Source organism: Prunus dulcis, chromosome 2 (genome assembly GCF_902201215.1).
Source record: "Prunus dulcis chromosome 2, ALMONDv2, whole genome shotgun sequence".
Taxonomy (NCBI): Eukaryota; Viridiplantae; Streptophyta; class Magnoliopsida; order Rosales; family Rosaceae; genus Prunus; species Prunus dulcis.
Window position 1 is genome coordinate 25,044,966 of NC_047651.1, and position 24,082 is coordinate 25,069,047.

The window sequence follows — 24,082 nt, forward strand, 5'->3', positions numbered from 1 at the left end:
CCAAGCCCAACTCATTTTACACCTGAATGAAACAAATATCACATATCCACATCAACAATGTCGAAAGTAGCAAATGGCCTTTACGCAAGCTCCATGATTGATATTGCAGGCCACCATACACAAACTGTCTTTCTTTTACATTATGTATAATATCTATATATAGCTAGAAACAAGAGCTGGAAAGCATATGCGCTGCACTGCATCATGCATGGGCGGCACCAGTTTCACTGACAGACTAAAATAACAGTGAAACTCTCTCTATGCTTTCGTTTTCTTCCTTCTTCATCCCTACCAACCTCTAACTATATATATATATATATATATATATAGAGAGAGAGAGAGAGAGAGAGAGAGAGAGAGAGAGAGGGGGTACTGCCGTAAGGCCATAACAAATACTGGCCTTAATTCATTTCCCTAATAATTCTTAATTATTATTTATGCACAAAAGCTAGCTAGAGCTAGCTAGCTAAACTGATCTAGGTAAGTTACTACCAACACCCCAAATTTGAGCGAGTGACCTGCTTGAAGAAGAGGCTTTTCTCCACCGGGCGAGCCTTAACAAGAAAGTTAATACTTCCGATGGGTCATGCAAAGAATAACAAGCTTTGGTGTCCTCCTTTGGGGTTGAAGACACAATTATTGGAAACCCTTGTCCTCTACTTCGTATCACCTGCATGCATATACAACTAATTAATTATTTGATTATCCACATAATTAATTAAGGATGAAAATTAAATTAATTTGTTATACCTTGAAAGCATCTTCATCAGTTCGATCGTCCCCGATGTACAATGGGAGGACATCGCTGGAATTGCTGAAGCCTAGAGTGTCAAGCAAATATTCTAGCGCATGACCTTTGTTCCATTCTATGGATGGTCGTATTTCCAACACCTTTTTACCCAACGTCAGGTGAAATTCCGCATACTTTCCAACAACAGACTTCACCTTCTCTTCTAATATCCCATAATCCTGCAGATCGGATCCCATCAATATAATTAAATGAACAGTCCTTAATTACTGATGATTAGCTTAGCTGGACCTTGCGAAAATGTCTCATGTGATTGGCTTAATCCTAAAAGAAATTAGAATTTCAAAGATTATTCGTAAATATTACCTCTTCCCGGACCTTGCGAAAATGTACAGAGATACAGAATCTATTGTCCTCTACCCTTGCACCCTCTACTTTTCTGGTTATTTCCTCCAACAGTGTTCTTATCTGCAGTGCCAATTAACCACATTAAGTTAATCTTTTCAAAACTAATAAGGCTCATCTTGCAAAAACATGAAAGCTAACCTCTTGGATTGCAGGAAGAAATCTTTTAGCAGGTTGAAAGAGAACGTCACTGCCCTGCAAGATTAATACATATATACTAATTAATTTGTCATTATTAATTCAGGCCATATATATATATATATATTAATATGAAGTACCCCAGATAATAGAAGAGCAATTGACCTTTATATCCATGGCAGTGGTGTTGTTGTTGGCATCACAGGGCCTTAGTGGCCTTGGAGGGACCATTATGTCCATCCCGTGGCTGCCAGCGTAATATACATTACTTAACTGTACAAATTCTTTAACCTGCATATTTAATTCATCACCAAATTAAAATGATTATAAATAATAATAATAAAAATACCCTGCGCTCAACACATTGATAATTGATTATTGATGATGAACTTTTTTCATTACCTTATCTCTACTCCTTCCACTGATCACTGCTGTTGGAAAATACTTGGCAACTTCCCGTACCGCTGCACGCATCTGCAGTACCGTATTGTAAATATAAAGGGGGATTAATTGGGTGTGTATATGTATTATGTAGAAATCTAGTTGTGATTGAGAAATCAAAAACTGTATTACCTCGTCAGACATGAAAGCACGATCAGGATCATCAACAATTGGTGAAAGGGTCCCATCGTAGTCTAGAAAGACAACAATCCTCTTCCCTTTTGCTGCTTTCATCATCCGATCAAATGAGCCTAATGCAGAAGGGTGCTCGACCTAAACATTTATGAACCCCGAAAGAAACAAGGTCATACAGATGAACCAAGTCCAAGATGTGAAGATGATTTTTTGTAAATTATATAATTTATGGAAAGTATAAAAGAACGTACCACCCATGAATTATAAGCTAAATCCGAGGGGATAGGTTTATTAGGGTTAGAAATATCATGCAGGTCTGAGGTGATCGATGCTAAGGAAAGATCACCACTGTTCTCGTCGTTCTTAATTAATACTTCTGTGATGGGTTGCACCTTCTGCTTACTAGAAGCTGATGATCTTTGGAGTCCCATTGCCTGGTTCAGCCTTGCAAAGTTTGTCATGATCATCACCCTTGTCACCTTGTCACCTTGTCACCTTGTCCTTGTGCTGCTTCAAATTAATCAAACTTCCCTTCCCTGCAAGTTTGTCATGATAAACAAAAACTTGATCAATTCTTACAATTATTAAATAGAAGAAATAAAATAACGTTTAAATCCACGGTAACACTTTACCAGTCTACCTGATTAGCTCTGCTTCTGGGCCCAGAACCCATTAGCTTAGTTTCCGATAAAATTATTAAGTCAAAGTCATTCACGTTATCCTCCCTTTGTTTTTGTTTTTTTGTTTTTTTGGACAAATGACAGGACTTGACACCACCTTGGCCCCTCCGGTTTATCAACTAATTAAAAGCTTTTTCTTTTCCTTTTTTTTTTTAATGCAGTTCATAGCAAATGACATGATGTTGTATATGACTCACTAAAACATTCTAAGATTCAATGTTTGAAACTTTGAAATCATTGTTTTCATATGACTCACTAAAACAACAGGAATTGTCATTTTCACACATAAAATAAAACTGCGATTGTAAAATTGGTGAAAACTGTGTTCTTAAATGATTTGGCCATAGACTTTGAAGAATTAAGTATTTTAGTGAATTAATTAAGCATAATGGAACAAACAGAGGAATCAGGATCCGATGAATATCAAAAGTTAAGGTCGTTTTCGGATAAAACAACTTTTTTCTTTTCAAAAGGAGATAATGTACTTTTCCAGATATATTTCTGAGAGCAATGCTTGATAGAAGCAACAACAAAACAAGAACAAAGGCCACTTCGCCATTTAATTAGTGAAGGATATTAGATTTGGTGACTCGACATTACATGTAAAATCTACCATGGTTTGTCTCGGGGGAGTCATCAATCAGGCTGATTCAGATGCCAAAGACATCGCTATCTCTAGCTACGACAGACCTGTTTTTCTGGGCCCACAATGTCAAACTTAATTATAACAATTATTTTATAAAACATATGGTTGGCTTTTCTGGGCCTACCCTAACTACCCATCTAGCCTCATTCTAACTGATCACTAAACAACTAATCAATGAAACTGAAACCTAATTTTTATTTATCTAATCGTAATACAATTACTCACTCTCAAGAGCAACACAACCTGAACCAACCAAGATACATGGCCCTAAAGAACAAGACAACCAACGTAAAAGAACATGCATGCATGAATATAATTAAAAAGAACATGCATAAATTAGTCCTTCGCTCCTTTTGCAAACAAGACCAACTCCTCCTCCCATGTTAAAACAAGCAACAGAGGTTGTTGGACCTGTACTTCTCCATTAATTTCCATGGCAGCAGAAATTAAAACAATGGGAAACAGCCCACAGATACCAGTGGCACACGTGTATCCACAAATTGACCTGTCATTTAAAACTTTCATGACGAATTAAAAAATTAAAAAAAAAAACCATATGGCAATTTTTTGAAAAACCTTGAGCCCTTGACTTTCTCAACCGAAAGATCAAAGTGTTGGAAATTTGGGGAAATCCATGGATACCAACAAAAAAAAGAGTGTAATTAATAGTTTGTTAGGAACTAAAATAAATATGATAGAAAAAAGTACAAAAGAACAAATATAACGTGTCGATTGGGGAAGTAGGTGATGGAGAAGCTTCGTTTGTGTACACAAGACACGACACGTCTAGAGGCACAGTTTGGATTAGAGGAAAAGGTACCACGAAGAAAGTACCACGAAGTGAAATTAAGTGGGGTATAATAATGTTTAATCACATAAATCATACTTAGACGACAAAAGCAAAAGCAAAAGCAAAAGCAGGGTTGTTAAAGTGAAAAAGCACTGGTCAATTCATATGACTTTGTGAGTAACCCTTTTTGTGAAGGTCATATTATCTGTGTTTTCTTGTTTTTTAGTGAGGGGAAAAGGAAAGACAACAATAATCACAACAATGGGTTAACTTAAATGAAATATTCTACCATTCAAACTAGAAACTTCGCCTGTGGCAACTGTCGAATAATTAAAAGATAATGGACCGACCAACCTTATTCTATTGTTTATAATGAATAGACAAAACCGTGCAACTATTTCAAAGGCAGGAAATTGACCCCCCAATAAAAACCGTGATCGGTCGACCAAAACAAAAAAACAACAGAGGTTAACTGTTTTTCAGGTAAGAGTCATTTCATGGGAAAAAGGACAAAAAGCCTCGCTAAAGGGGCCCCCACCCTAACAGAAAGTCGGTGAACCTTAGAATGTCCACCGTCGACGTGGCAGACCGCACCGACGTCGTATACGTGTCGAAACTGCGGTTCTAGAGGCCCAGTCAACTCGGTGGATAGTTGTGTTGTGATTGTGATCCAGATCTGTGTGAAACGGTGACCCAGTTTCATACGTATAGTTGGGTGAAGTGGGCCTAGAGGCCCAGTCAACTCGTGGGCCCATGTCGGGACACGTGTGGGTCGACAATGAACGCAAACTAAAAGTGGCGCGTAAGTGTCATGTGCACCGCCTACAGAGCCCACACGAGCTCAAACTCTGGCGAATCAAAGTCACCTTGTTATGTGTCGCGTTTGGAAATAATAAATTCAATTAGGAGGTCAAATGAAACGAACGACCACCAACCGCTTTCTCGTTTCGCTCGCTGAGTTAAAAACCCGTAAAAGCCGAATATTTTTTATTTAATAACTAATTAATTTATTAAGCAGAAAAAAAATTCGGGAAAAGAAAGAAAGTGCAGGAGGAGATTGTGTTGACATAGCAGCAAAAGCACAAACATGCAATAATGAATTTGGTAAGAAATATTTTCATTAAAGAGCACAAAAATAAAGGAGATTGAATACAAATTTGGTGCAATCTAAAATATGTAATGAAATTAAAGTAGTGGAAATGTAAGCAAAACAAAAAGGGAACTCACCAGAAAATGGATTGGACGTGGCTGCCTGCCTTGACGCTTAGTGAAGAAATAAAAAGAGTTGGGAAAGCTGGAGAGAGAGAGAGAGAGAGAGTTGAAACTTGAAGGACTAACGTGAGAGATTTTGAGAGAGAGAGAGAGAGGGAGAGGAAAAGTGAGGGAGGAGGGGGTTTTAATTTATAGAGGGAGAGAAGGAAGTGGTTTAATTGTAAGGAGACCTGGATGTTTGCCACATGCCATACATGGGTTAACAAGTCTCCCATCGCATTACATCTTTTCACAAGTTACTCAAACAAAAACAAATTACCTGAATGGACCAAAACAGGCCCAATTTGTTTTTTATTTTATTGCTATGACTGTCCTTCCATTACATCTTTTTCTTTTCTTTTAGTAAAAAATTACATATTTGAATTTGGTCAATTAGTCAGGGTATAATGAGAGTGTTTCTTTGCAACCAAGTTTAAACGATCATTTAATTTAGGTAATTTAGATGATCGTTACTTATTAGCTCATGTTCCTATTTGGTTCCGAAAGCTACCAAGATCAGTAAGTTATTAATGTTAAATTTTTACTCAATAAAGTCCTTTATTTACAAAGAAATAAAAGAAAAATCACGAGGTAGATTATAGAGATAAGGCTTATTTGTTTAGACGCGTATAGAAATGAACAAGACTAGCTAGCAATGGCATACACACAAATATAAAAAGAAAAATCAATAGTAATCTTTTCTTTTTTGGTAAAACTTAATTAATGAATGAATCATATTCATTGTGTATATATATATAGAAATGAACATTCCTTTTAATAAAATGTGATAATAAAGTGCCATTGCTCGCCATAATTTCTAAAGCGGTAATCATTGTCTTGATTGATTGGTGCATTAATGATTAATGTCACCGCCATGACCATGTGGTCTAACTTCTATGTGTGAACTAGCGACTTTCAGAAAGTTCAAGTCTTTTTTTACCAGCAACAAGTCATGCTCATGGTGGTCATGGAAATCCCAAACAACAAAAACCCATCTCTCTCTCTCTCTCTCTCTCCCCTAGTAGTTGCCTAGCTCGTCCGTGTCCGTGTCCGTGGAATATGTACAACAAATATTGATCCAGACCAGACTCAAACAACTGAGATGGCAATCAATTGAAATCAAATGCATGCACATTGATTAATTAATTAATATTCATGATGCATATATGATTCTTTTTAAAAAAATATATATTCATGATAAATATATGTATGCATAATTTAGAAGATTAATTTTGGCATTCACCGTGGTGGTTTGTTCAATGTCGACACCAGAATTAAACAGAGAAAATTGTTAATAAATCAGTATCCATATAGATAATTACAGAAACAGCCCATAGTGTCTGTCACAGTAGTAGACTGACTGACCTAATAGATTTGATTTGATTTGCAAAGAAACCAGAATGTACTTTGCAAACTGTTGATCAGTGGCTTGCCTCCTCCTCATTTATATCTTGTTCTAGAAGGGAAGAGAATATAAGCAAAGTTCTTTGAATTTGAAACCTGCAACACATGGTGGAATTTTCGTATGAAACTTCCTTAGACTTTATGTTTCTCAAATTGCGCGTATTGCATGGTGTTCGAGCCACATGCTGATGAAAATCAACCCACAATTAAATTGGTCCTAATAATATAAAGATTCCCCGTCTCATGCAGGGCACTCAAACTCCTTCGTGTTGACTCTTGCATGTAAGTTGTAACGCAGTAATAATAATTAGTCAAAGTCTCCTTCCTTCCTTACACACCTTGACACAACCACACACTATTTTTAGCTAATTTTTTATTCTCTTGCTTTTGTCCTCTGTTCTAAAAGATTGATAAGTTCCCATGAATTCAGTACACCATGTATTTGAATAGCAGATGAAAGAATATATGCTGCTACAGCATTCAGTCAACATCTAGATGGGGTTGGCTGGGGTTTTTCTTTTTCTTTTTCGTTTTGTTTAAGAAGCAGAGCAGCATTGGAGGAGACTTCTATTATTGTAGCTAGCATAGGTGTCTTTTTCTGCTTGGCAGAACTTGGTCTCCTGAACAAATAATTTAGCTCAACGCGTATTGGGCTTTTCAAGAGAAACATCTGCTATGTGAATGTGCAACACGATAAAATGTTTGGGTGTAAGGAAAGATATTTCCCCAGAAACAGGGAAAGATGAAATTATCCTCTTTGCCAAATCATAACTAGTTTAGGATCACAAAACTAAACATGTAGTAAATGTTACTCTAGAATGAAATATGTAACTGTTGAACCATCCATCCACATGATGCCAAGGAAGAACCATGAACATCTCCTTCATTTTTCAAAAGCTATATTATAAAACTGATCTTCAGCGAGACCAGTCATGAGTATACAAAAGTTTAACTTTGCTGAGACCCACGAACCTTCTTCACTTTCCACAAAATCCCAAAATGTATCACCTGCTAGACAATTGCTACAAAGCATGTACACTTGCAACAGGCTAAGCAAAAACAAAAAGGGTTAGCAAAACATAATGCACAACCTATCTGGATGATGGGGTATTATCTTCAGCAATGTCCACAATTTACTGGTGGGTTATAGCATTAGTTTCCTTGGCTAACTTGGTATGCACCACTTCCTGAAACATTTCTTTCTCCATCCCTCCATCTACTTCTCTTGCTGAGGCACTTTGAAATATCCCTTCCTTTGTTTTCCCACCATTCTCTGCCATTGGTGCCTCATCAGCTTCTGTTATCACCTGAAGGAGTTCAGAAGGGGTAGCTGCTGGATCCAATTCCCAACAACCCTTTGGAGCATTGGGTGCTTCTTCACCTGTAAGCAAATGACTAGGGACCTGATGAGAGAAACGGAACATCTCTTCTTTAGGAATCCACCTCACTTCCTTGGGGTCCATGTGCTTACGGAACACTGTTTTAAAACCAGCAACCTTACATAGAGGAACAACACACACACCGCGTTCCTCAGCAAAATCATCCAGCACTTCCACCATGTCATATTTGTGTATCACTGCATCAGGGGTGTGCTGATTCCAATCCAGCGACCAATTTGTATATAGTGCCCAAACTTCACTCCTCGTAGGAAATATGCGAATCACCCCTCGTGTGCTTTTTGTCCAACTAACCTTGTTTGAGAAAGAATTTAAAGTGTCATAAATTTCATGTCTGCCAGGCCTGAAATCCCCGCAGGTTTTAGTAAAACCAGCACGCACCCAGTCCATCGGACCCAATTCACTGTTGCTTCTTGAGTTAAGCCAACTAATCCGCATCTTAAATGGCTTCAAGGAAATCAGCTTGTGAATTCGAGCATAATAACGAGGCATCCCATCATCATCATATGCAGCCCAGACTTGGTCATCTCCAAAGGACCTTTCAGTTCGATCCAAGTCAAAATTATGAAAATCAGGATCTGGCACATTGATTGACACTGGTGCCGTTGCCTCTTCACCAGTACCACTCTTTTTTGCTGTGTCAACATTTACCACAGTCTTCTGTTTCTTATTTACTTTCACCTTCTCTTGCTCTTGCTCTTTGTTTGCCCTCTCTGCTTTAGTTGCTGAGCTCTGCCCGTTGAGCATCTTGCAAATTTCAGTTCGTGCCTTCCAAATCAGAATTTTTTTCATTTCAGGATATGGCAACTCTCTTGCGACATTAAGCCTATCGTATGTACTAGATAAACCATAAATTCTTTTTGTTCCAACATTACCTGTACTTAATTCAGATACACCTCCCAAGTCAGCACCATCACTTCCCTTGGACATTTGATTAGCCATGCCTCCTTGATATCCATTCAAATGTTTATCATCCATTCTTTTCTTTTTCAAAGAAGGATTTCCCATCAAATTTTTACTCCTCTCCCATTCAGCGATTGATTGTCTCCGCTCTTGGTCTCTCTTCATTTTCTCACTCGCCTGTTGGGCCGCACTCACAGCTGGAGCAGCAGCATGACCTGATGCAACCGGGCTACCCACACCATTCATTTTGGAGAAAAAGCCCTGTTTGAAGTTTGTCTTATTGAACGAATTAGGACCTAAAGATCCCCCAGCTCCCAAATTTTGAGGTACAGTGCAGTTTCTTCCAGAACTAAATGAGTTACCACCAGCTGCATGGTGTCTTGAATTCTGATGCTGCTGGGAAGAAGAGGTACTGGATGACTTGAAAACACTCGGAGGTGGAGCTTGTTCTATAGCCATGAAAGTCTTCTGACAATTAGGGCAGACTAGAACGTGATTTAGATAAATCCTGAGATACTGATAATGTGTTTGGCACCGATTGCAAAAAGTCCAAAAAGTAGCGGTGTTTCCATATGAAGGTGACAGGGTAGGACCACGCTGCGCCCTAGCATTTGAGGTGGCACTATTCATAACATTTTGAAAGGTATTTGCACTGGGTTGCACTGAATGACCCCTAGTACGGGATAGAACTTCATGTTGAAAACCTCTCTTGTGGTTATATGCTAGTCTCTTAGACTCGTCTGATAAAAAACTCCACGCCTCTGAAACCAACTTAAATGCGCCTTCTGCACCAAGAGTCTTGTTTTTATCAGGATGAAGCATCAGAGCCAATTTCCTATACTGTTTCCTAATCATCTCATGATCCGCAAAAGGAGTAACACTAAGTATTCCATACCAATCCACTTCCCCATTAATTTTATTCTCTGCAGCGACGTAAACATCCAGTATTGTCAACATTTGGGAGAGACCCTCAAGCTCAGGATATAAATTGTGAGCCTTCGAGGCAAACTTCTTGGAAATAGCATAATTTTTTTCTATAAACTTCCTCTCAGCAAGTGCCTTAGCCCTGACTGCATCATCTTTATTGCACTCCATATTTTCCTTAAGTAAGAGTCTCAGTTCTTCCTTACTTGACTGGAATAGTAAGCATACTACAAGAAAGTGGTCATGCCTACAGATGTTAAGTACCTGATCCAAAGAGAAAACAAATAGATCGCCTCAAATTCTGTAACTAGATCAATAACAAAACATTGCCCAAGACAATTATGTTAAAAACCAGAAATTCAATGCAGAAACAAGACATTCATATAATAATAAAAAGCATCATTTGAACACCGAGTTTTTGAACCCTCCCCCGGCAACACAGAACAATAATATGTCACTTTTATAGGCAGAAATAGATGATGGGCCAAATTAGCTTCAAAACTACCAGAGATTCTTAAGATGATGGAAACAGAACAGCAAATTATAAGATTTGTGGAGCTCAATTCTCCTCCAAAATGCCTCCCTTTCCACTTGAGCCACACACTTCCCCTTGTAACGGAACAAAAGGTTCCACTTCATTACAAAGGATAAACATGCGTTTTCATCAAGACACTTGGACCTACAACAGTAGTACTCCCTAACACAACATTTCCCCCACACTTCTCAACAGATCTAATCTAAGCAACTTGTGTACTGCTTGAAGTTCAAGCCATAAGACATTATTAAAACCTTATTACCAGATAATTTATGCCGTGATACTGTGATAAATACAATGACAAACAGGGAAAAAGACAAAAAATACATTAACTAGCTTCAACGAATGCACATTTCTTATAGTAATATTTTACGAAGGCATATCTCACAGAGAGACATGGCCACAAAATGCAACGAATCAAAAGCCATCATTTTATAATAAACCCTTCAACATAATCCCAAAACCACAAGAAGGCGAAAGGCCCAAGAGAATAATTATAAGAATTTATCAACTGGGTAGACTCAAAGTTTTTAATTTTATAACAAGAAGTTTGATGTGGCTTCACAGAAGCAGAGGGTTTACCGGTCAAGTTTCAGTACCAACAACCGTCTGAACTTCTGAACTTTTTTGGGTCGGAAAGTTCTGGAATTCAGTACTTCAAAATACAAACCCTATCTTTGTGGCATTTCACGAAATTGAGCAACAACAAAAAACCAGAAAAGCAAGCGACTTTCTAAGCAAAACTGAATTAAAGAGAAATAGTGATTACCCCCACCGCATACAACAAAGAGAAGTCTGACTTGAATTTGAATCTGAGAGGACCGTCACCAGGTACACTGACCTATTAGGCAAAGGCCCCTAAAGGGACATGAGAAAATTCTTAATTGCTCGACTTAAAAATTGAAAATTAGGGAGAAAGTAAGAATGGGTTTGGTGCCTCTAGTATTGTTTGTATATATATTGGTCTGATTTCAACCCAAAAAAGATTAACTAGGGTTAAATTTTAACTTGGGATTAGGTTTACACTTATCTTAGTTGGACTGCGTATGCTATGTAAGGAAATTAAAAATAACAAATTAAGAGAAATTCCAAATTTAAATCACTCTTTCGTAGATCTATAAAAAATATATATAAAGTTAGATATGTGTTTGATAATTGGATTGTTTAGAGAGAATCTCAATGATACGAGATAAATTTTATTGATATACCAAAAGAAACGGAGGGGACTTAGCGCCATACCCGTATTACAAACATCAAAAACAAAACAATCTTGAATTTTACGTAGTTGATTGAACTAATAAAATACGTGACTACCATATCATCCTTAATTCTAAAGTTTGTAACATTTTTAAATGCAATGAGGGTACACATAGTATTTTATATGTAATAGTAGGGCAAAACAAATTATATTTTCTAATATGCTTTATTATTATTTATAGTGAAATTTCAAGGCAATTAATATGAGTGTAAAAGTCACATGTACCTATATATGTATGATATGAAGAGTCAAAATATTGAATTTTCAATATTGACAAAAATAATGTGTTAAAACTTATATATTCATAAAATATTGATGTTGAGAACTTGAGATATATTATTATTAGTATTAACTTTTTTTATAGAACTTGAGATGTATATATTATAAGCGCATCACAGAAGTAGAATAAGAATTGTAACAAAAAAAAAATGAACATCCCCAGTCACAAGCAGTGTACAACGTTCAACAGCAGCTTACAGAAGTATTTCACCCCTATAAAAATACAAAAACTACAAATACCTGAGACTGAGCGATACCTACAAATTTCACTCTTTTTCCCACTTGGTTTTAAATTTCTTCCGCTAAGCCACCATCGTTTCATTAAACCCTGGCTTCTTGTTAGCTCCGGAAACCCTAGCAATCCTTCAAAGCCTTTAGTTTTATGGTAATTCAAAAACCTTCTCTTTCTCCCCCACCCCCCTACTTTTAAGTGGTTTCTGTGTTATTACTCTGTTTGTTACTGCTTCAAGATACTTCGTTTGAGCTATCTTTTCAAAATTCTTAATGATATCTTGGTGTCATGTTTGGTTGCTAAGAAATGATGGAAAGAAAGGAAGAAAATTAGCTTCAAGATTGGCTTTGGGTGCAAGATGTTATTTTTTATTTTTTATTTCTTTTCCGTGGGGGGTTTTATTGGTAACGAAAGAAAGGGTCAAGGCGAAGTGATCACTGGCTTTTGGTTTCTGAGGTTTATGTTCTATTTAGGTGCCAAGAATAAATGGGAAAAAGAGAAGGAATTGTAAGTTTTATATGCGCCTAATGCAGTTGGTTGATTTTTCTTGTTCTTTTTAGTTATTCAGCAGCCGAAAAACAAAATAGTTATTTTAGATAATGGATGAGTAGAACTGGTGAAATTATGCTCTTTTCTTTTGTGGCATACTAGGCTTAGTTGAAAAAGTGTGTTTGAAAATTATTTTTGGCTTCCAAACGCTTGAACAACATGCTATTCCTGTTGCTTAATCCTCTTTTGTACTCATTTTCTGATAGTTCAGGTCATCATTCGTTTATATTGGACTCTCTGAATTAGCCATCCAAGAAAGCTGAAGGGAAGATCTCTAATCAAACAAAAGGGCACAGTTTACATGCATTGAAGTGAAATGAAGATGGTTCAGGTTTTAGCATAATTTAATTATCTTTGCAATCTGTGAGTCATAGGAGACTTTGTTAATGCGGTAGACAATGATAGCACCTGAGTTTCTTTATGGTACCACGGCCACCAGGATGAGTAGGACATTCTTACAAGGATCCTTAAGTTACTCACATTGAAAAAAGTTGGGAGAAGTTGTTTTGGTTTCTTTTTTCATGTTGATAAGCCAGTGTTATTGTATGCAGAGCTCTTGGTTGTTTGTTTTCACAAGTGATTTCTATTTTGGCCTACGTATCAAAAGAAGGGGAAAAATTTAGCCATGACATTTGCCATATGACTGATTTGTTTACCCCCTCCTTCTAGCTAACGTCATGAGTTGAATGCAATACATCTATTTCATAAGTCTTGTTTGCTTTTTTGGGCTTTATATCACCAATTGAAAGGAATTTCACAGGATCCACAGAAGTCAACAGAAAAGCAGTTCTCAAAGAAAATATCAAATGACCCCCAGAGTGACCAACAGAATAGCATCACCGAGGTTCCAAGCAACAAGAGCAGAAAAATCACACGTGAAGATATTGAAGTTGTAAGACATTTTCTAACTTATATCTGTTTGAGCTTGAGTATGATTTGTTCAAAGGATGAAACTTAATTAAATTATTTTGCTTTGGTACAATAATGAATGTTGCAGGTCCAGAATTTGATTGAGAGGTGTTTGCAGTTGTATATGAACAGAAATGAAGTCATCAATACCCTCTTAGATCGTGCTAGGATTGAGCCTGGCTTCACGAGCTTGGGTATGCCACTATATTATTCCACATAATTTCCTACGTTTTTTTTTTTCCTCTGGATACATGGGAATAAAGCCTACCTCTGACCTCTGCCTTTTCTTTGACATCTTCATAATTTTTCATTGTTCCCAATGCATCATAAGTATCATTAGTCAATGGTGCCAAGGAAGAGTTTGACGTTGTAGTTATATTGCTGCTAGTTCAAAATCTTTGATGTTCCTTAGGTTAATCCATAAACTTGGTTTCAAAGCTAATCACGATAGTTGATATTCATCAGATTTGAATTGTCTTTACAATAATAACAGTGACATTATTATTTGATTTTGGATTTAGAACTTCTCATTTCATCTCTTCATGGAATGGAGGCCATTCACTCATTTGACCTGAAACTCGTAGGTATTTAGTTTGAACAGCTAAATTTGATTGAGAAGCCAGTTAACTGTTATCCCCACTGCATTATTCAGATATGTGTTCTTGCGAACATATCATTTTAGCTATCTGGGGTCATTTTTGGTAGTTTTCCTGTAATTTCTTTTTTCCAATTCATTCCACTTAATAGATGGCATGTTGTTCACCATTCTGCTAATTATAAGGAAAGTACTGCATCCTACCACGTGACCAAAGGTTGGTAGGAAAAATCACATATGTTGTTTTTGGTCAATGAAACCAGAAATTGGAGCACATTTTATTATCATGATCTTTTTTCCAACTGCTCTAATGGGCCTCTTTTTTGTTTTTTTTTTTGTTAACTTAGTACTGCAGAAATTGGAAGAAGAAAATGCAGAATTTTTCAAGGCCTACTACATAAGGCTAAAGCTGAAAAATCAAATTGTTCTGTATAACAGTTTGCTAGAGCAACAATACCATCTGATGAAAGACCAAGTCCCTCCAGAGGTTCCATTGCCTCGTATGCAAAATGGAATGCATTACATTCCTGGTATTTCCTTCTTATAGAACTTCCTGATTGTTCCAGGGACACTCTAGCATTCTAAATTCTTATTGAAGAAAAGAGGCTGCATTCCGTTTTTTTTTTTCTTTCAATACCAATGATCAGTTTTTGAGTTCCAACTTTGTTAAAAAAAGAAAATTACAACTTCAAATCAGAAAAATAATTGAGGGGAATTCGCTCTTAATTTGGTTACACCTCATTTGGTTGATTTGTTGAGTACATGATAGGTTAATCTCCGTATGTTTTCTTGTTTTTATGAGTTCTCATCTATGGGAAAGAAAAAGGCATAAAAGGATGTAGATGTTTTCAATTAGACTGCTTTTAACTACAGTTGATTTAAAGTACTTCATAACCGATGATTATGAAGTGTTTTTTTCTGGTCTGTATCTTCTCGTATTCAAAATCCTTCTCAGTTTTGTTGTTGATTTCTTTGGATGTTGGTGGCTATTTCTAATTGAATAATATGCCAAAAATATCATTGTAAAGCGATGCTTTATTTCTCTTTTGTTTATATTTAGCGCAGTTCACAGTTCATCTATGGGGTACCCCATCATGCAGCAGCCTCCAATTCCATCTAACCGTCATCACCAAATTAGTAACATGGGCACTACATCTAGTTGTCATGTGGTAAATGGAATCCCTGCTCAAGGACATTTCCACCATATGCCACTAAACTGTGGTAACGAGTGAGGCTTCAATCTCATATCCACTTTTTTCATTACTTTCCATATGGTTTATCTTGTATGGTGATAGCTACATTTTTCCTAATGAAATCTCGCATTCAAAATCTTATTCTGCTAATTTTCTTGCTAATGTTCAACATTTGCATGTTTTGTTGCATTCATTTAAACTTCAATGAAGGATTTTCATGTCCAGTGGTAGCTGTTATCCATATCTGATAAAGTTTGTGTGTGTCAATCCAACACATGCACAGTCCCCTTCCTTCATTTATGATGTGTTCTTTATATAGCCTTACTGTTTGGCTCCTTGTTGACTGATGTGGACAGAAGCCTAGCTGATGCACCATCTATCATCCCTGCCAGTGGTATCAAGACAGAGATGCTTTCAAGTCCTGTATCAGTGGCATCCAATGGACAATTTCCTTTCACTCCATCAGAAATATCAGGGCTAGGTGTGGACACATCAGCGCTTGACTCTGCATTTACTTCTCATTTAGCAAATTTAGAAAGGTTGGGTATTGGACCAGATGGTGGGACCAGATGGCCTAAGGAGACCCTTCGATCATCGGGGCAGTCTACTTGGAATTTTGGCCTCTTTGATTCTACTGCTGAATGGCCAAACTTGCAAGGTAAGATGCAGTTTTTATTGATTCACAATCCTATTTTGAAGAACATGGGAAGTGGTCCATTATATCCAGGCAGAGTTTTATTGCATAAATTTTCAGTATTTGACTGTTACTGAAGTTAGCATGCTCTTGTTATTTTTCATTTATTTATTGTTTGCGTGAACAGATCTTGGAGCACTGGGTAACTATTCGGGTTCACCCTTTCTGCCTCCTGAGTCGGATGTTGTTCTTGATTCACCAGAGCAAAATGACATGGGTAAAATTGAATTAGATGGTTCCTTCCATATTATATTATGTGTCTACAGCTAAAACTAATAAGTATTGCACATTATTGTGGCAGTTGAGGAGTTCTTTGCCGACGCTAGCTCAGGTCAAGGCTCTCAATCAGAGTAGACTTCTTATGCGCCAAGGTGAGAGAGGTCTTGTGGAAGTATTTGGAGGACCTCTCTGGTGTTTAGGATCAGATAGCTCTATCAACTTCAAAGTCCTGATCCTCAAGGAATATATGGTACTCTTTGAGCAATTTAACATCTGATTTCCATGTAAATTTTGAATCTCGAGTTGTTCCGGCAAAGAAAATAGAACCAAAATTGATGTTAATTTTGATGTTAATTGATAGGTATAATTTTCCAAGCATAAGCAAATGAGGGCGCCGTTCAAATTCTGTGATCTTTTCAAAAACTCGCTAGAACTTTGCGAGAAGCGAGAGTTCATAGAAACAACCAAAAAATACCTTGGGAACAAATCGTTATGCGTATTAGATTTATTAAATTTATTAAACTCGGATACCCAAACTGATAATACCTCAGCAGATAGGGCATCATAAAATACAGACTTGGGAGGAGAAGGTTCGGAATGAAACCCATCTTCTCATTACAAGAGCAATTAGGAAACAAAACCGATGAATAAACAAATTGCTTTCATTTCTATAAAGCACTCAGCCACTTGCATGTGCAAGTTTAAAAATCGATTACTTAAAAAATGTTGATAAATCCACACATGCAATATAAAGTTTCTAAACACGGTGTTCACTGGCCGGCTCTGCTTTGTCGTGGTGGAACTTCACCACAATGCATGTTATATTGTCTGCACTACCGCGGCAAAATGCAACCGCCGTTAACTTTCGAGCTGCTGCCTCAGGTTGTTCTTCTGTTTGGGCCACTTCAACAGCAACCTGACACGAGGCATAAATAGATAAGCAGGGTGCTGGGGTTTATTTAACCAGAAACCCAAAAATTAGTCGCAAATAGAACGAGATCTTATCATTGCAACAGGCAATTGGCAAGACACCTGTTTATGTACAAAAACAGAACTCGCTCATCTGAGAGTCTGAGCATGACTGGACAGGTGCACGCCCTTGCATGGGTCTATGTACGTGTCAAAATTGAGCGGTTAGGGTGGGGTAGGTTTACCTCATTTGGTACCACGTCCCATAACCCATCACTAGCAAGCACGATAAATTCAAATTCTTCATCCACCTCTTGGTCCTGAAAAGAAAAAAGAAAAACTAATGAAAACTTATTTTCTTTAGCTTCCAATCTATGGATTACGCACATCCATCATATATAGAGAATACATATATGCTTAACCAATATAATCCTTCCTTACACATACAATCAAGACAACACTCCTCGGATACAACATGCTAACAAATTACTGTTCACCACATTCGCTACTTGGCTCCTACACCATGACTAGAAAGATAGAGGAAAAGACCAATTCACCGAATGGATAGATCAAATACTCGGTAATTAAGCCAGGATCACACAAGAATATCAATGGTCACCTGGATCTCAGGTTCTGCGACAACAAATTGTTTCAACATGCGGTTCCCAAAAGCCCGAGACATAGCCAGCACACCTCCTACCCTCCAAGTGCCTGAGAACATAACACAAAAATAGGTGAACTAAATTTATGGAATTGCAGTCAAAGAATGAAAAATGCAGGTCTACAACTGTGTTTGGATGGACTGAAACGATGCAGTAATTTTGAAGTTCATACATCAAATTATGAATGTGCACCACATGAGCACACCGGGAGTGAGACCTGAGTAAGACATTATCTGTTTCTATAAATTTATCATGACAGCCAACATATAGAAAATGATGTTTCCATGCTTCAATTAGAGAGGTTTTACTTGAGAGTCTTACCTGCCCACATTACAACACCCCCGGCACTTTCAATTCTCTTCCTCTCATCACTTCGATTTGGTTTGTGATCCTCAGATAAAGGAATTGCTGCCAAAAACCGGGAAAAAAAAAGGGTTTAAAAATCCAGCATATCAAAGTATTTAAATTCTTAACATTCTATATACAACATTTTCAACATATCAAAGTTGGAAACATGTCCAATATACTTCATGACAAGTTCAGTTAAGCACTATCAAAATTTTAACCACTTTTAAATTACTCCTAATGCAATTATTACCTCTTCCTGCCTTTGATATTATTGTACGTGAATCTCCAACGTTGGCAACATATAGATGGTTACCAACCAAGACTGCTGTTGAAGCAGTAGAACCATCATCACGGTATGTATCTCTTTCAGAAGCCAAGAAATCTGCATCCGTCTGTTGATACGATTCACCTGCAAGCTCACCCAAGTTACCCAATAGAACCAAACAACCAAACAGACCCATGTCACAAGTTGAAAAAGTGTTCGATGCAGGATCCCACACCTTGATGAAATGTAGGCGTAAAACATTTCATGTCCTAAAAGACATGAAGTTAAATATTTTCACCCGTATGGGATCCTGCATCAGAAAAGGGGATATGCTACAATCATATAGCCCTAATGCTTCATTATAAGTGCTGCACAAATTTGAGGCATCAAAGAACTTGGACGCACTAATAGCTAACTTCGTGTCTGTAATAAATAGTGGATGCTTCACGAGATTCTCAAATAGATGCTCCTTCAAATATTCGGCTGCACGAGAACCACCATGACCTGTAAAGACACACAATAATTAGAAAATCCTGAATCATACTCATAGGCAAAGTACTTTCTGCTTCATCCAACAGGCAAATCCTTATATTTGATTGAAGCGTCAGGACAAGTAGATCCTAGGAATAAGGTCGAACTTGTTTAGCATAAGTTCATAACCCTCAGAAATATGCAAGTAATATCAACCTACTCCATGATTGAAATAATAAAATGATTTTTTTCTTGTGGTTGACAAATAATAAAATGACAAATAATAAAAAGCTTTTATTATTTCATTTCTTAGGACAATTACCATGCGTGGCATCTAAAGTAGCAACCATTATCAGATTCGCTCACCTTTTGCCACTGCAATTTCCCAAGGGCTCAGCCACTAAATGGTTGCAACTATGTTATAAAAAATAAAATAAAAAACCAAAGTTCATTCCACATGTCCACACACTCTGGATACCATTTCACACACCTTCTAAGGAATGACATGGAGCATTATACTAAAGTAATCATAAATTTTCCCTTTCTCTAAGATAAAGATGATAAGGAGAATCTAACCATCGAATATTCCAAACAGGCAGACTGTTTGCCCATCGATTTTGGACATTTTAATGTCATAAAAATCCTCCATGGTTGCTCTTTTTCCCCTGAAACTTGAATAGCCGCAACTCAGTTTTCCGCCTTCACTGTGAATGAGACAAAAAGGAACACGAAGTTAATCCAAATCGTATTTCTTTCAAACCTACTACTAGTTAGATCATTCAGTATCAAAATGCTTCTACTTATAGCTCAATAAGAATATTGATTTTGCCCATATATTTCCCCTAATAGAAAAGGAACAAATAAGGAGAATCCATATAAACCTTTTCAAACCCCCGCTGGTATATTCACCATCTTCATTTTTGTCTGGCAGCACATCAAGAATGGAGCCCCGTTTTTCCATCTCACCTGCATCAACCATCATCCTTAAACTCGTCCTAAATGCTCGGTTCCACGGATTGGCACACTTGCGAACTCTCTCAAAATTGTTCAAATGCACCCTTGCTTTTGTGAACGTTACTATATGGCCAGCTTGAGAAATCACACTCCTTATGCAAATTTTGCATATCATCTAAATAGACCCGTCTGGCTTTCGGTGCCAAATCTTCTGTAAATAATTGCCCAGCAAAAAAACACGAAAATCACTAAAAGATACCAATGTAACTCAAAATGATCCCTTTTCTTTGCAAATTGTCCACACACAAAAATAACTTCTTACAAATAAAATTCCAGTAAATTGAGTCTGCTACAAGTATATAACCACCTAAGCATCATTGAGGTAAAGTTTATCTAAGAAGCAATCAACAAAATGATGAAACATACAAACACATTTCCTGTTTTTATTACTTTCCTCAGCGTCTCACAAAATCAAACAGGAAAAATTGATAAGTTTACAGGCAGCAAAACAAATACGCATCCACACAGGCAAAGAAAACCAGATCAAGAGCTAAATCAGATCAAATTTTGCGATGAAATTAACGAAAAATACTTGAATTTGATAGCAAAATTGTCGCTGGAAATCTTCGTGTTTGAGCTCCGAAAAGAGTCCGATCGGATCGGATAGAGTATACCGGGCTCAAACGAAACGGTTCGGGTTGAAGCAAGTGGAGGATCCGAATCTAATAGCGTAATCCAATCAGCGCCATACGTACATGCATATATGTACAAGATACACTTTTCTCACTCCAAAACCTGATAGCATCTGAAACCCTAGAGATAGAGAGACTGGGTGAGATTCAAGAGGTGGATAAATACAGTGAGACACTAAGCGAAAGTTGAGAGAGAGAGAGAGAGAGAGAGAGACCTTGCCACCGAAGAGAGATGGCAACGTGGCGCTTTTCATGCATCCACTTTAGCAATTATACGGTGAACCCGCGTTCACAATAGTTTTTTAGACCGCTAATGGTAGATGCCGCGTGTTCCTCATCTCTGCGTTTAAAAGGGTAGGCCATTCGAGGTTGGGGTCGTTTTGGTAATCTTACTGCACATAAGATTTTTCTTAATTTGATGCTTCTGCCTATAATTGGGGTTAGAGCGTCTATAATGGACTCTCTAAACCACTTTCTTAGACAAATTTTAGGAGAGAATTGGAAAAATACAACTCCAATCATGCTCACTATTCACCTAAACTATGAGTATTTTAATCTTTTAATTAATGCAAACTATTTTTTAATATAAATGAACCAATTAAAAAAAAGTTATAGCATTTATAACTCTCTAAATTGGAGAGTATGATAGAAATTAAAATTTTATAGAGAGCTCCTAAAATAGCTTATATATATTTTTCATTAAATTTTAACTAAAAAATAGAGAGAATGGTTGTAGATGCTCTTATATCTTAATTTACTTGAAAATCATGTGTTGATTATGGATGGATCACATGTCATAATGTGAGATAGAGTGCATTCACAACCTAAACATGTAAGTTTTTTCGCTAAACGCTGCAATGGCATCATATTGGGACGTATAAAATGTTCAAAAAATTGCTTTCTCCAACCAAAAACAAGTCACAACCCACACATAATTTCCATCTAATCATTGATTTTATAGGAAAATAGAATCCTATTCATATATGCTAGACTAGGGATTATGAGCCTCTGTATTTAAAGTCCACATATTTCTCCGCATTTCGCTTCATCTAAGCCCTTATAATAATATAACGACTTAAAATATAACAACATCAAAATTAACATATAAATTTTAGTTTAGTTTAGTTTTTTTTTTTTCTAAACTTATGCTAGCTCTCTCTCTCTCTCTCTCTCTCTCTCATCTTTGACTATAAAACTCAAGAATAAATTCAAGTATCATTACGGTTAAATTATAACTTGTGCATTTGTTAAATAAAGAGCTTTTATCTCAAATGGTTCTTGAGGTTTGTGAAATTATCAACTTTGGTCTTTTGTGTTTTTTTTTTGGGCATTATTGGTCATTTATGTTACACCTCACACATTAATTTGGTCTTGCCGTTTAGGTTCTGTCAAAATTTCTGTAAAATTGATGACGTGGCACATATATGGTGCCCCACATATCCAATGAGATAATGCCAAGTGGGTCTAAATAAAAAATTACTTTAAAAATATGGTTTTAACATTTAAAATCTAAAAACTTAGAAAACTAAAATTAAAAAAGAAAAATTGCCACTCCCCCCCCTCCATGTATGATCTCTTTCTCCTTCCCAATTAAAATCACATCTTTTTTCTTTTTCTTTTTTTTTTGTTGGGAGAAAAAGGCGATAGTATTTTATTGATATGAGAACAAACAACTAGTACAAAAACAGGGTCGTTGAGTATTAGGCGAGTTTCTCTACACATTCGGGCTCAATCATTGGTCTAACGAAGTAGCCTTACCGGCTCAACCACAAGCAGGAACAGGAACCTTGCTACTGATAAAAAACCCCATTCCTCTCCTTAAGATCATGTTCGTAAAAACAACTAGTTAAAATCTTCAAATAAAACATTAACAAGAAATTTTGGTGGTTCCTCGAACCAACTAATAGTAGCCCTAATAATCACAGCCGCTGTTTTAAGATAAGTTATCATGATATGGTTTATTTTATTGAAAAAAATTGTTTACTTTCATTTATTTCCTAACTGTATATAACTGTCATTACCTTAGTTAAAGCTGTTAATTAATTACTTGCATGGATGGTAAACTTGAAACGAATTTTAGACTTGTTTGGCATATTTCCTAGCCTAGCCAAACAAGAAAGAAATCTCTAAACGAAAACTTGAGTCAACCTAACAAAATCAAATGAGTGGATGGCGGCTTCTCATAAGTGGGAAAATGCTATTCCTATCCGGACTATTTTTGGCTCAAATGTAAGAAATAGGGAAAATGGCGCTCCTTGCCAACTAACGGAACTTACCCTAACGATACGTCACCTCTTCAAAAATTTCATGTCATATTCTTAATCAATAATCTTTAATTTAATTCAATTTCCTCCTAATATGTAACATTCACTGTTATTTTACGACAACGTAATTATGTTTTTTACTTTTTACCCCCCGTGGTTTCTGAAAAAATTATGTGGCTGGTACTTTTGAGTTGAATCCTGGGCGGAGTCTTTGTGGTGTTGTTGACTGTTTCATTCACAGTACTACTCACGGTCACGGGCGTCAAAAATAATACCGTCCAGTATTTCCGATTACTATCAAATTGCCGCCAGCTCACAATATTTCATACCTGTCTATTTATTATCTGAAAATTATTATTTTATCAGAAATTCATATAAAAATACAGAAAAATACTATATATCTATCAATCTATTAATCAAAATTTATATAATTTTTTTTATTTACAACAAACGCATCAAATGAAACATCATGATGCTTTCCTACTAGTGTTATGAAATAGGAAACATACACATCCTTTTTAGACTTCATTACATGTGTACATATCTTATTTTTTATTTTTTTCGTTTTCGATGAAAGATTCTTAATTTTTTTTTCCTCATACATTTTGTGAGTTATTGTCTGCGGCTCTCTCTCTTGGACAAATTATCGATAATTCCAACTAAAAACAATGATTATTATAATTTATTTTTAATAACATCACTTATCGTTATCTTTCTCACGCCATACTTTTAAAATACCACAACTTTAGCAAGTGGGTTCTAAAATAATTTTACATCTGTGATCATTGCTCTAAAGAAAACAATTTTGGGTTCAAAAAGACAAAAGCTGACTGAGCACAGCAGATAATTCAGGTGGGATTTCTTTTCCAATTTCGAAAAAAGGAAATTCTGATTTCTTAAAAAAGGTAAATAAAAGAAAAAGCAAAAAAAAAGCTGCTATATCCCCGGGAAGTGCGCGGGTACAAGTTGAAGTTCACTTTTTTCACACATCGGCCAGCGTACGCACCGGACCGAAAAGAAACCGCAGAGAGCGAAACGTATAAAATTGTTTTCTTCAGCACAGAGTGGGCCCCAGAACAGAAGACTTTGTTTGCCTAAATCAGAATCGCCAATCGTCGTTCGTTGGACTATCCTTCCTCTCTATCTGAGTGTGTCTGTCTTAAAACCGAAACTTTTAGCCTATAATTTAATC

At 36.7% G+C, this 24,082-nt stretch overlaps 4 protein-coding genes across 10 annotated transcripts; 1 reads left to right on the plus strand and 3 right to left on the minus strand.

The window, feature by feature from the left end:
- Window positions 1-65: 65 nt before the first annotated feature.
- On the minus strand, window positions 66-5,329 carry LOC117618774 (probable trehalose-phosphate phosphatase 4). Its single transcript, XM_034348501.1, has 9 exons — window positions 5,211-5,329; window positions 2,119-2,403; window positions 1,865-2,005; window positions 1,694-1,765; window positions 1,457-1,582; window positions 1,295-1,348; window positions 1,115-1,216; window positions 751-969; window positions 66-670 (listed from the first exon to the last, which is right to left on the minus strand). Exons 2-9 carry the CDS (start codon window positions 2,332-2,334, stop codon window positions 467-469), a joined length of 1,134 nt encoding a protein of 377 aa, XP_034204392.1. The 5' UTR covers window positions 2,335-2,403; window positions 5,211-5,329; the 3' UTR covers window positions 66-466.
- A 2,008-nt stretch (window positions 5,330-7,337) lies between these two features.
- Window positions 7,338-11,309, minus strand: LOC117619131. 3 transcript variants are annotated; one of them, XM_034348996.1, is made up of 2 exons: window positions 11,173-11,309; window positions 7,338-10,126 (listed from the first exon to the last, which is right to left on the minus strand). In XM_034348996.1, exon 2 carries the CDS (start codon window positions 10,031-10,033, stop codon window positions 7,772-7,774), a length of 2,262 nt encoding a protein of 753 aa, XP_034204887.1. In that variant the 5' UTR covers window positions 10,034-10,126; window positions 11,173-11,309; the 3' UTR covers window positions 7,338-7,771. The 3 variants fall into 3 exon arrangements, with proteins under 3 accessions (XP_034204887.1, XP_034204885.1, XP_034204886.1); XM_034348994.1 differs by having other exon boundaries at window positions 11,167-11,309; XM_034348995.1 differs by having other exon boundaries at window positions 10,980-11,309.
- Window positions 11,310-12,089: 780 nt separating this feature from the next.
- Window positions 12,090-16,703, plus strand: LOC117617555. 4 transcript variants are annotated; one of them, XM_034346978.1, is made up of 9 exons: window positions 12,090-12,319; window positions 12,922-13,046; window positions 13,476-13,607; window positions 13,713-13,818; window positions 14,567-14,749; window positions 15,285-15,440; window positions 15,732-16,070; window positions 16,234-16,323; window positions 16,408-16,703. In XM_034346978.1, exons 2-9 carry the CDS (start codon window positions 13,032-13,034, stop codon window positions 16,458-16,460), a joined length of 1,074 nt encoding a protein of 357 aa, XP_034202869.1. In that variant the 5' UTR covers window positions 12,090-12,319; window positions 12,922-13,031; the 3' UTR covers window positions 16,461-16,703. The 4 variants fall into 4 exon arrangements, with proteins under 4 accessions (XP_034202869.1, XP_034202868.1, XP_034202870.1 ...); XM_034346977.1 differs by having other exon boundaries at window positions 12,927-13,046; XM_034346980.1 differs by having other exon boundaries at window positions 12,094-12,319; window positions 12,927-13,046; window positions 15,285-15,447; window positions 15,769-16,070.
- Window positions 16,704-16,969: 266 nt separating this feature from the next.
- On the minus strand, window positions 16,970-20,845 carry LOC117617558 (probable protein phosphatase 2C 76). Of its 2 annotated transcripts, none has more exons than XM_034346981.1 (9): window positions 20,527-20,845; window positions 19,862-20,145; window positions 19,557-19,684; window positions 18,915-19,013; window positions 18,495-18,653; window positions 18,218-18,304; window positions 17,854-17,945; window positions 17,480-17,554; window positions 16,970-17,241 (listed from the first exon to the last, which is right to left on the minus strand). In XM_034346981.1, the coding sequence occupies exons 2-9, from the start codon at window positions 20,107-20,109 to the stop codon at window positions 17,083-17,085; spliced, it is 1,047 nt and encodes a 348-aa protein (XP_034202872.1). In that variant the 5' UTR covers window positions 20,110-20,145; window positions 20,527-20,845; the 3' UTR covers window positions 16,970-17,082. The 2 variants fall into 2 exon arrangements, 1 of the variants encoding a protein (XP_034202872.1); XR_004584354.1 differs by having other exon boundaries at window positions 17,126-17,241; window positions 17,358-17,554; window positions 20,527-20,834.
- Between the last annotated feature and the right edge of the window lie 3,237 nt (window positions 20,846-24,082).

What these genes read in the sequence shown, in the direction of transcription:
- LOC117618774 (XM_034348501.1), bottom strand. Translation starts at nt 2,334, where the DNA reads ATGATCATGACAAACTTTGCAAGGCTGAACCAGGCAATGGGACTCCAA. An exon ending in TAGCTTATAATTCATGGGTG is followed by an intron (nt 2,006 to 2,118) that starts GTACGTTCTTTT and finishes ATAAATGTTTAG; the next exon opens with GTCGAGCACCCTTCTGCATT. An exon ending in GTGCTTTCATGTCTGACGAG is followed by an intron (nt 1,766 to 1,864) that starts GTAATACAGTTT and finishes ACGGTACTGCAG; the next exon opens with ATGCGTGCAGCGGTACGGGA.
- LOC117619131 (XM_034348996.1), bottom strand. Translation starts at nt 10,033, where the DNA reads ATGGAGTGCAATAAAGATGATGCAGTCAGGGCTAAGGCACTTGCTGAG.
- LOC117617555 (XM_034346978.1), top strand. An exon ending in CACGTGAAGATATTGAAGTT is followed by an intron (nt 13,608 to 13,712) that starts GTAAGACATTTT and finishes TGAATGTTGCAG; the next exon opens with GTCCAGAATTTGATTGAGAG. An exon ending in TGAATGGCCAAACTTGCAAG is followed by an intron (nt 16,071 to 16,233) that starts GTAAGATGCAGT and finishes TTGCGTGAACAG; the next exon opens with ATCTTGGAGCACTGGGTAAC.
- LOC117617558 (XM_034346981.1), bottom strand. Translation starts at nt 20,109, where the DNA reads ATGATATGCAAAATTTGCATAAGGAGTGTGATTTCTCAAGCTGGCCAT. An exon ending in AGACACGAAGTTAGCTATTA is followed by an intron (nt 18,654 to 18,914) that starts GTGCGTCCAAGT and finishes GTGAGCTTGCAG; the next exon opens with GTGAATCGTATCAACAGACG. An exon ending in GGGTGTTGTAATGTGGGCAG is followed by an intron (nt 17,946 to 18,217) that starts GTAAGACTCTCA and finishes TTATGTTCTCAG; the next exon opens with GCACTTGGAGGGTAGGAGGT.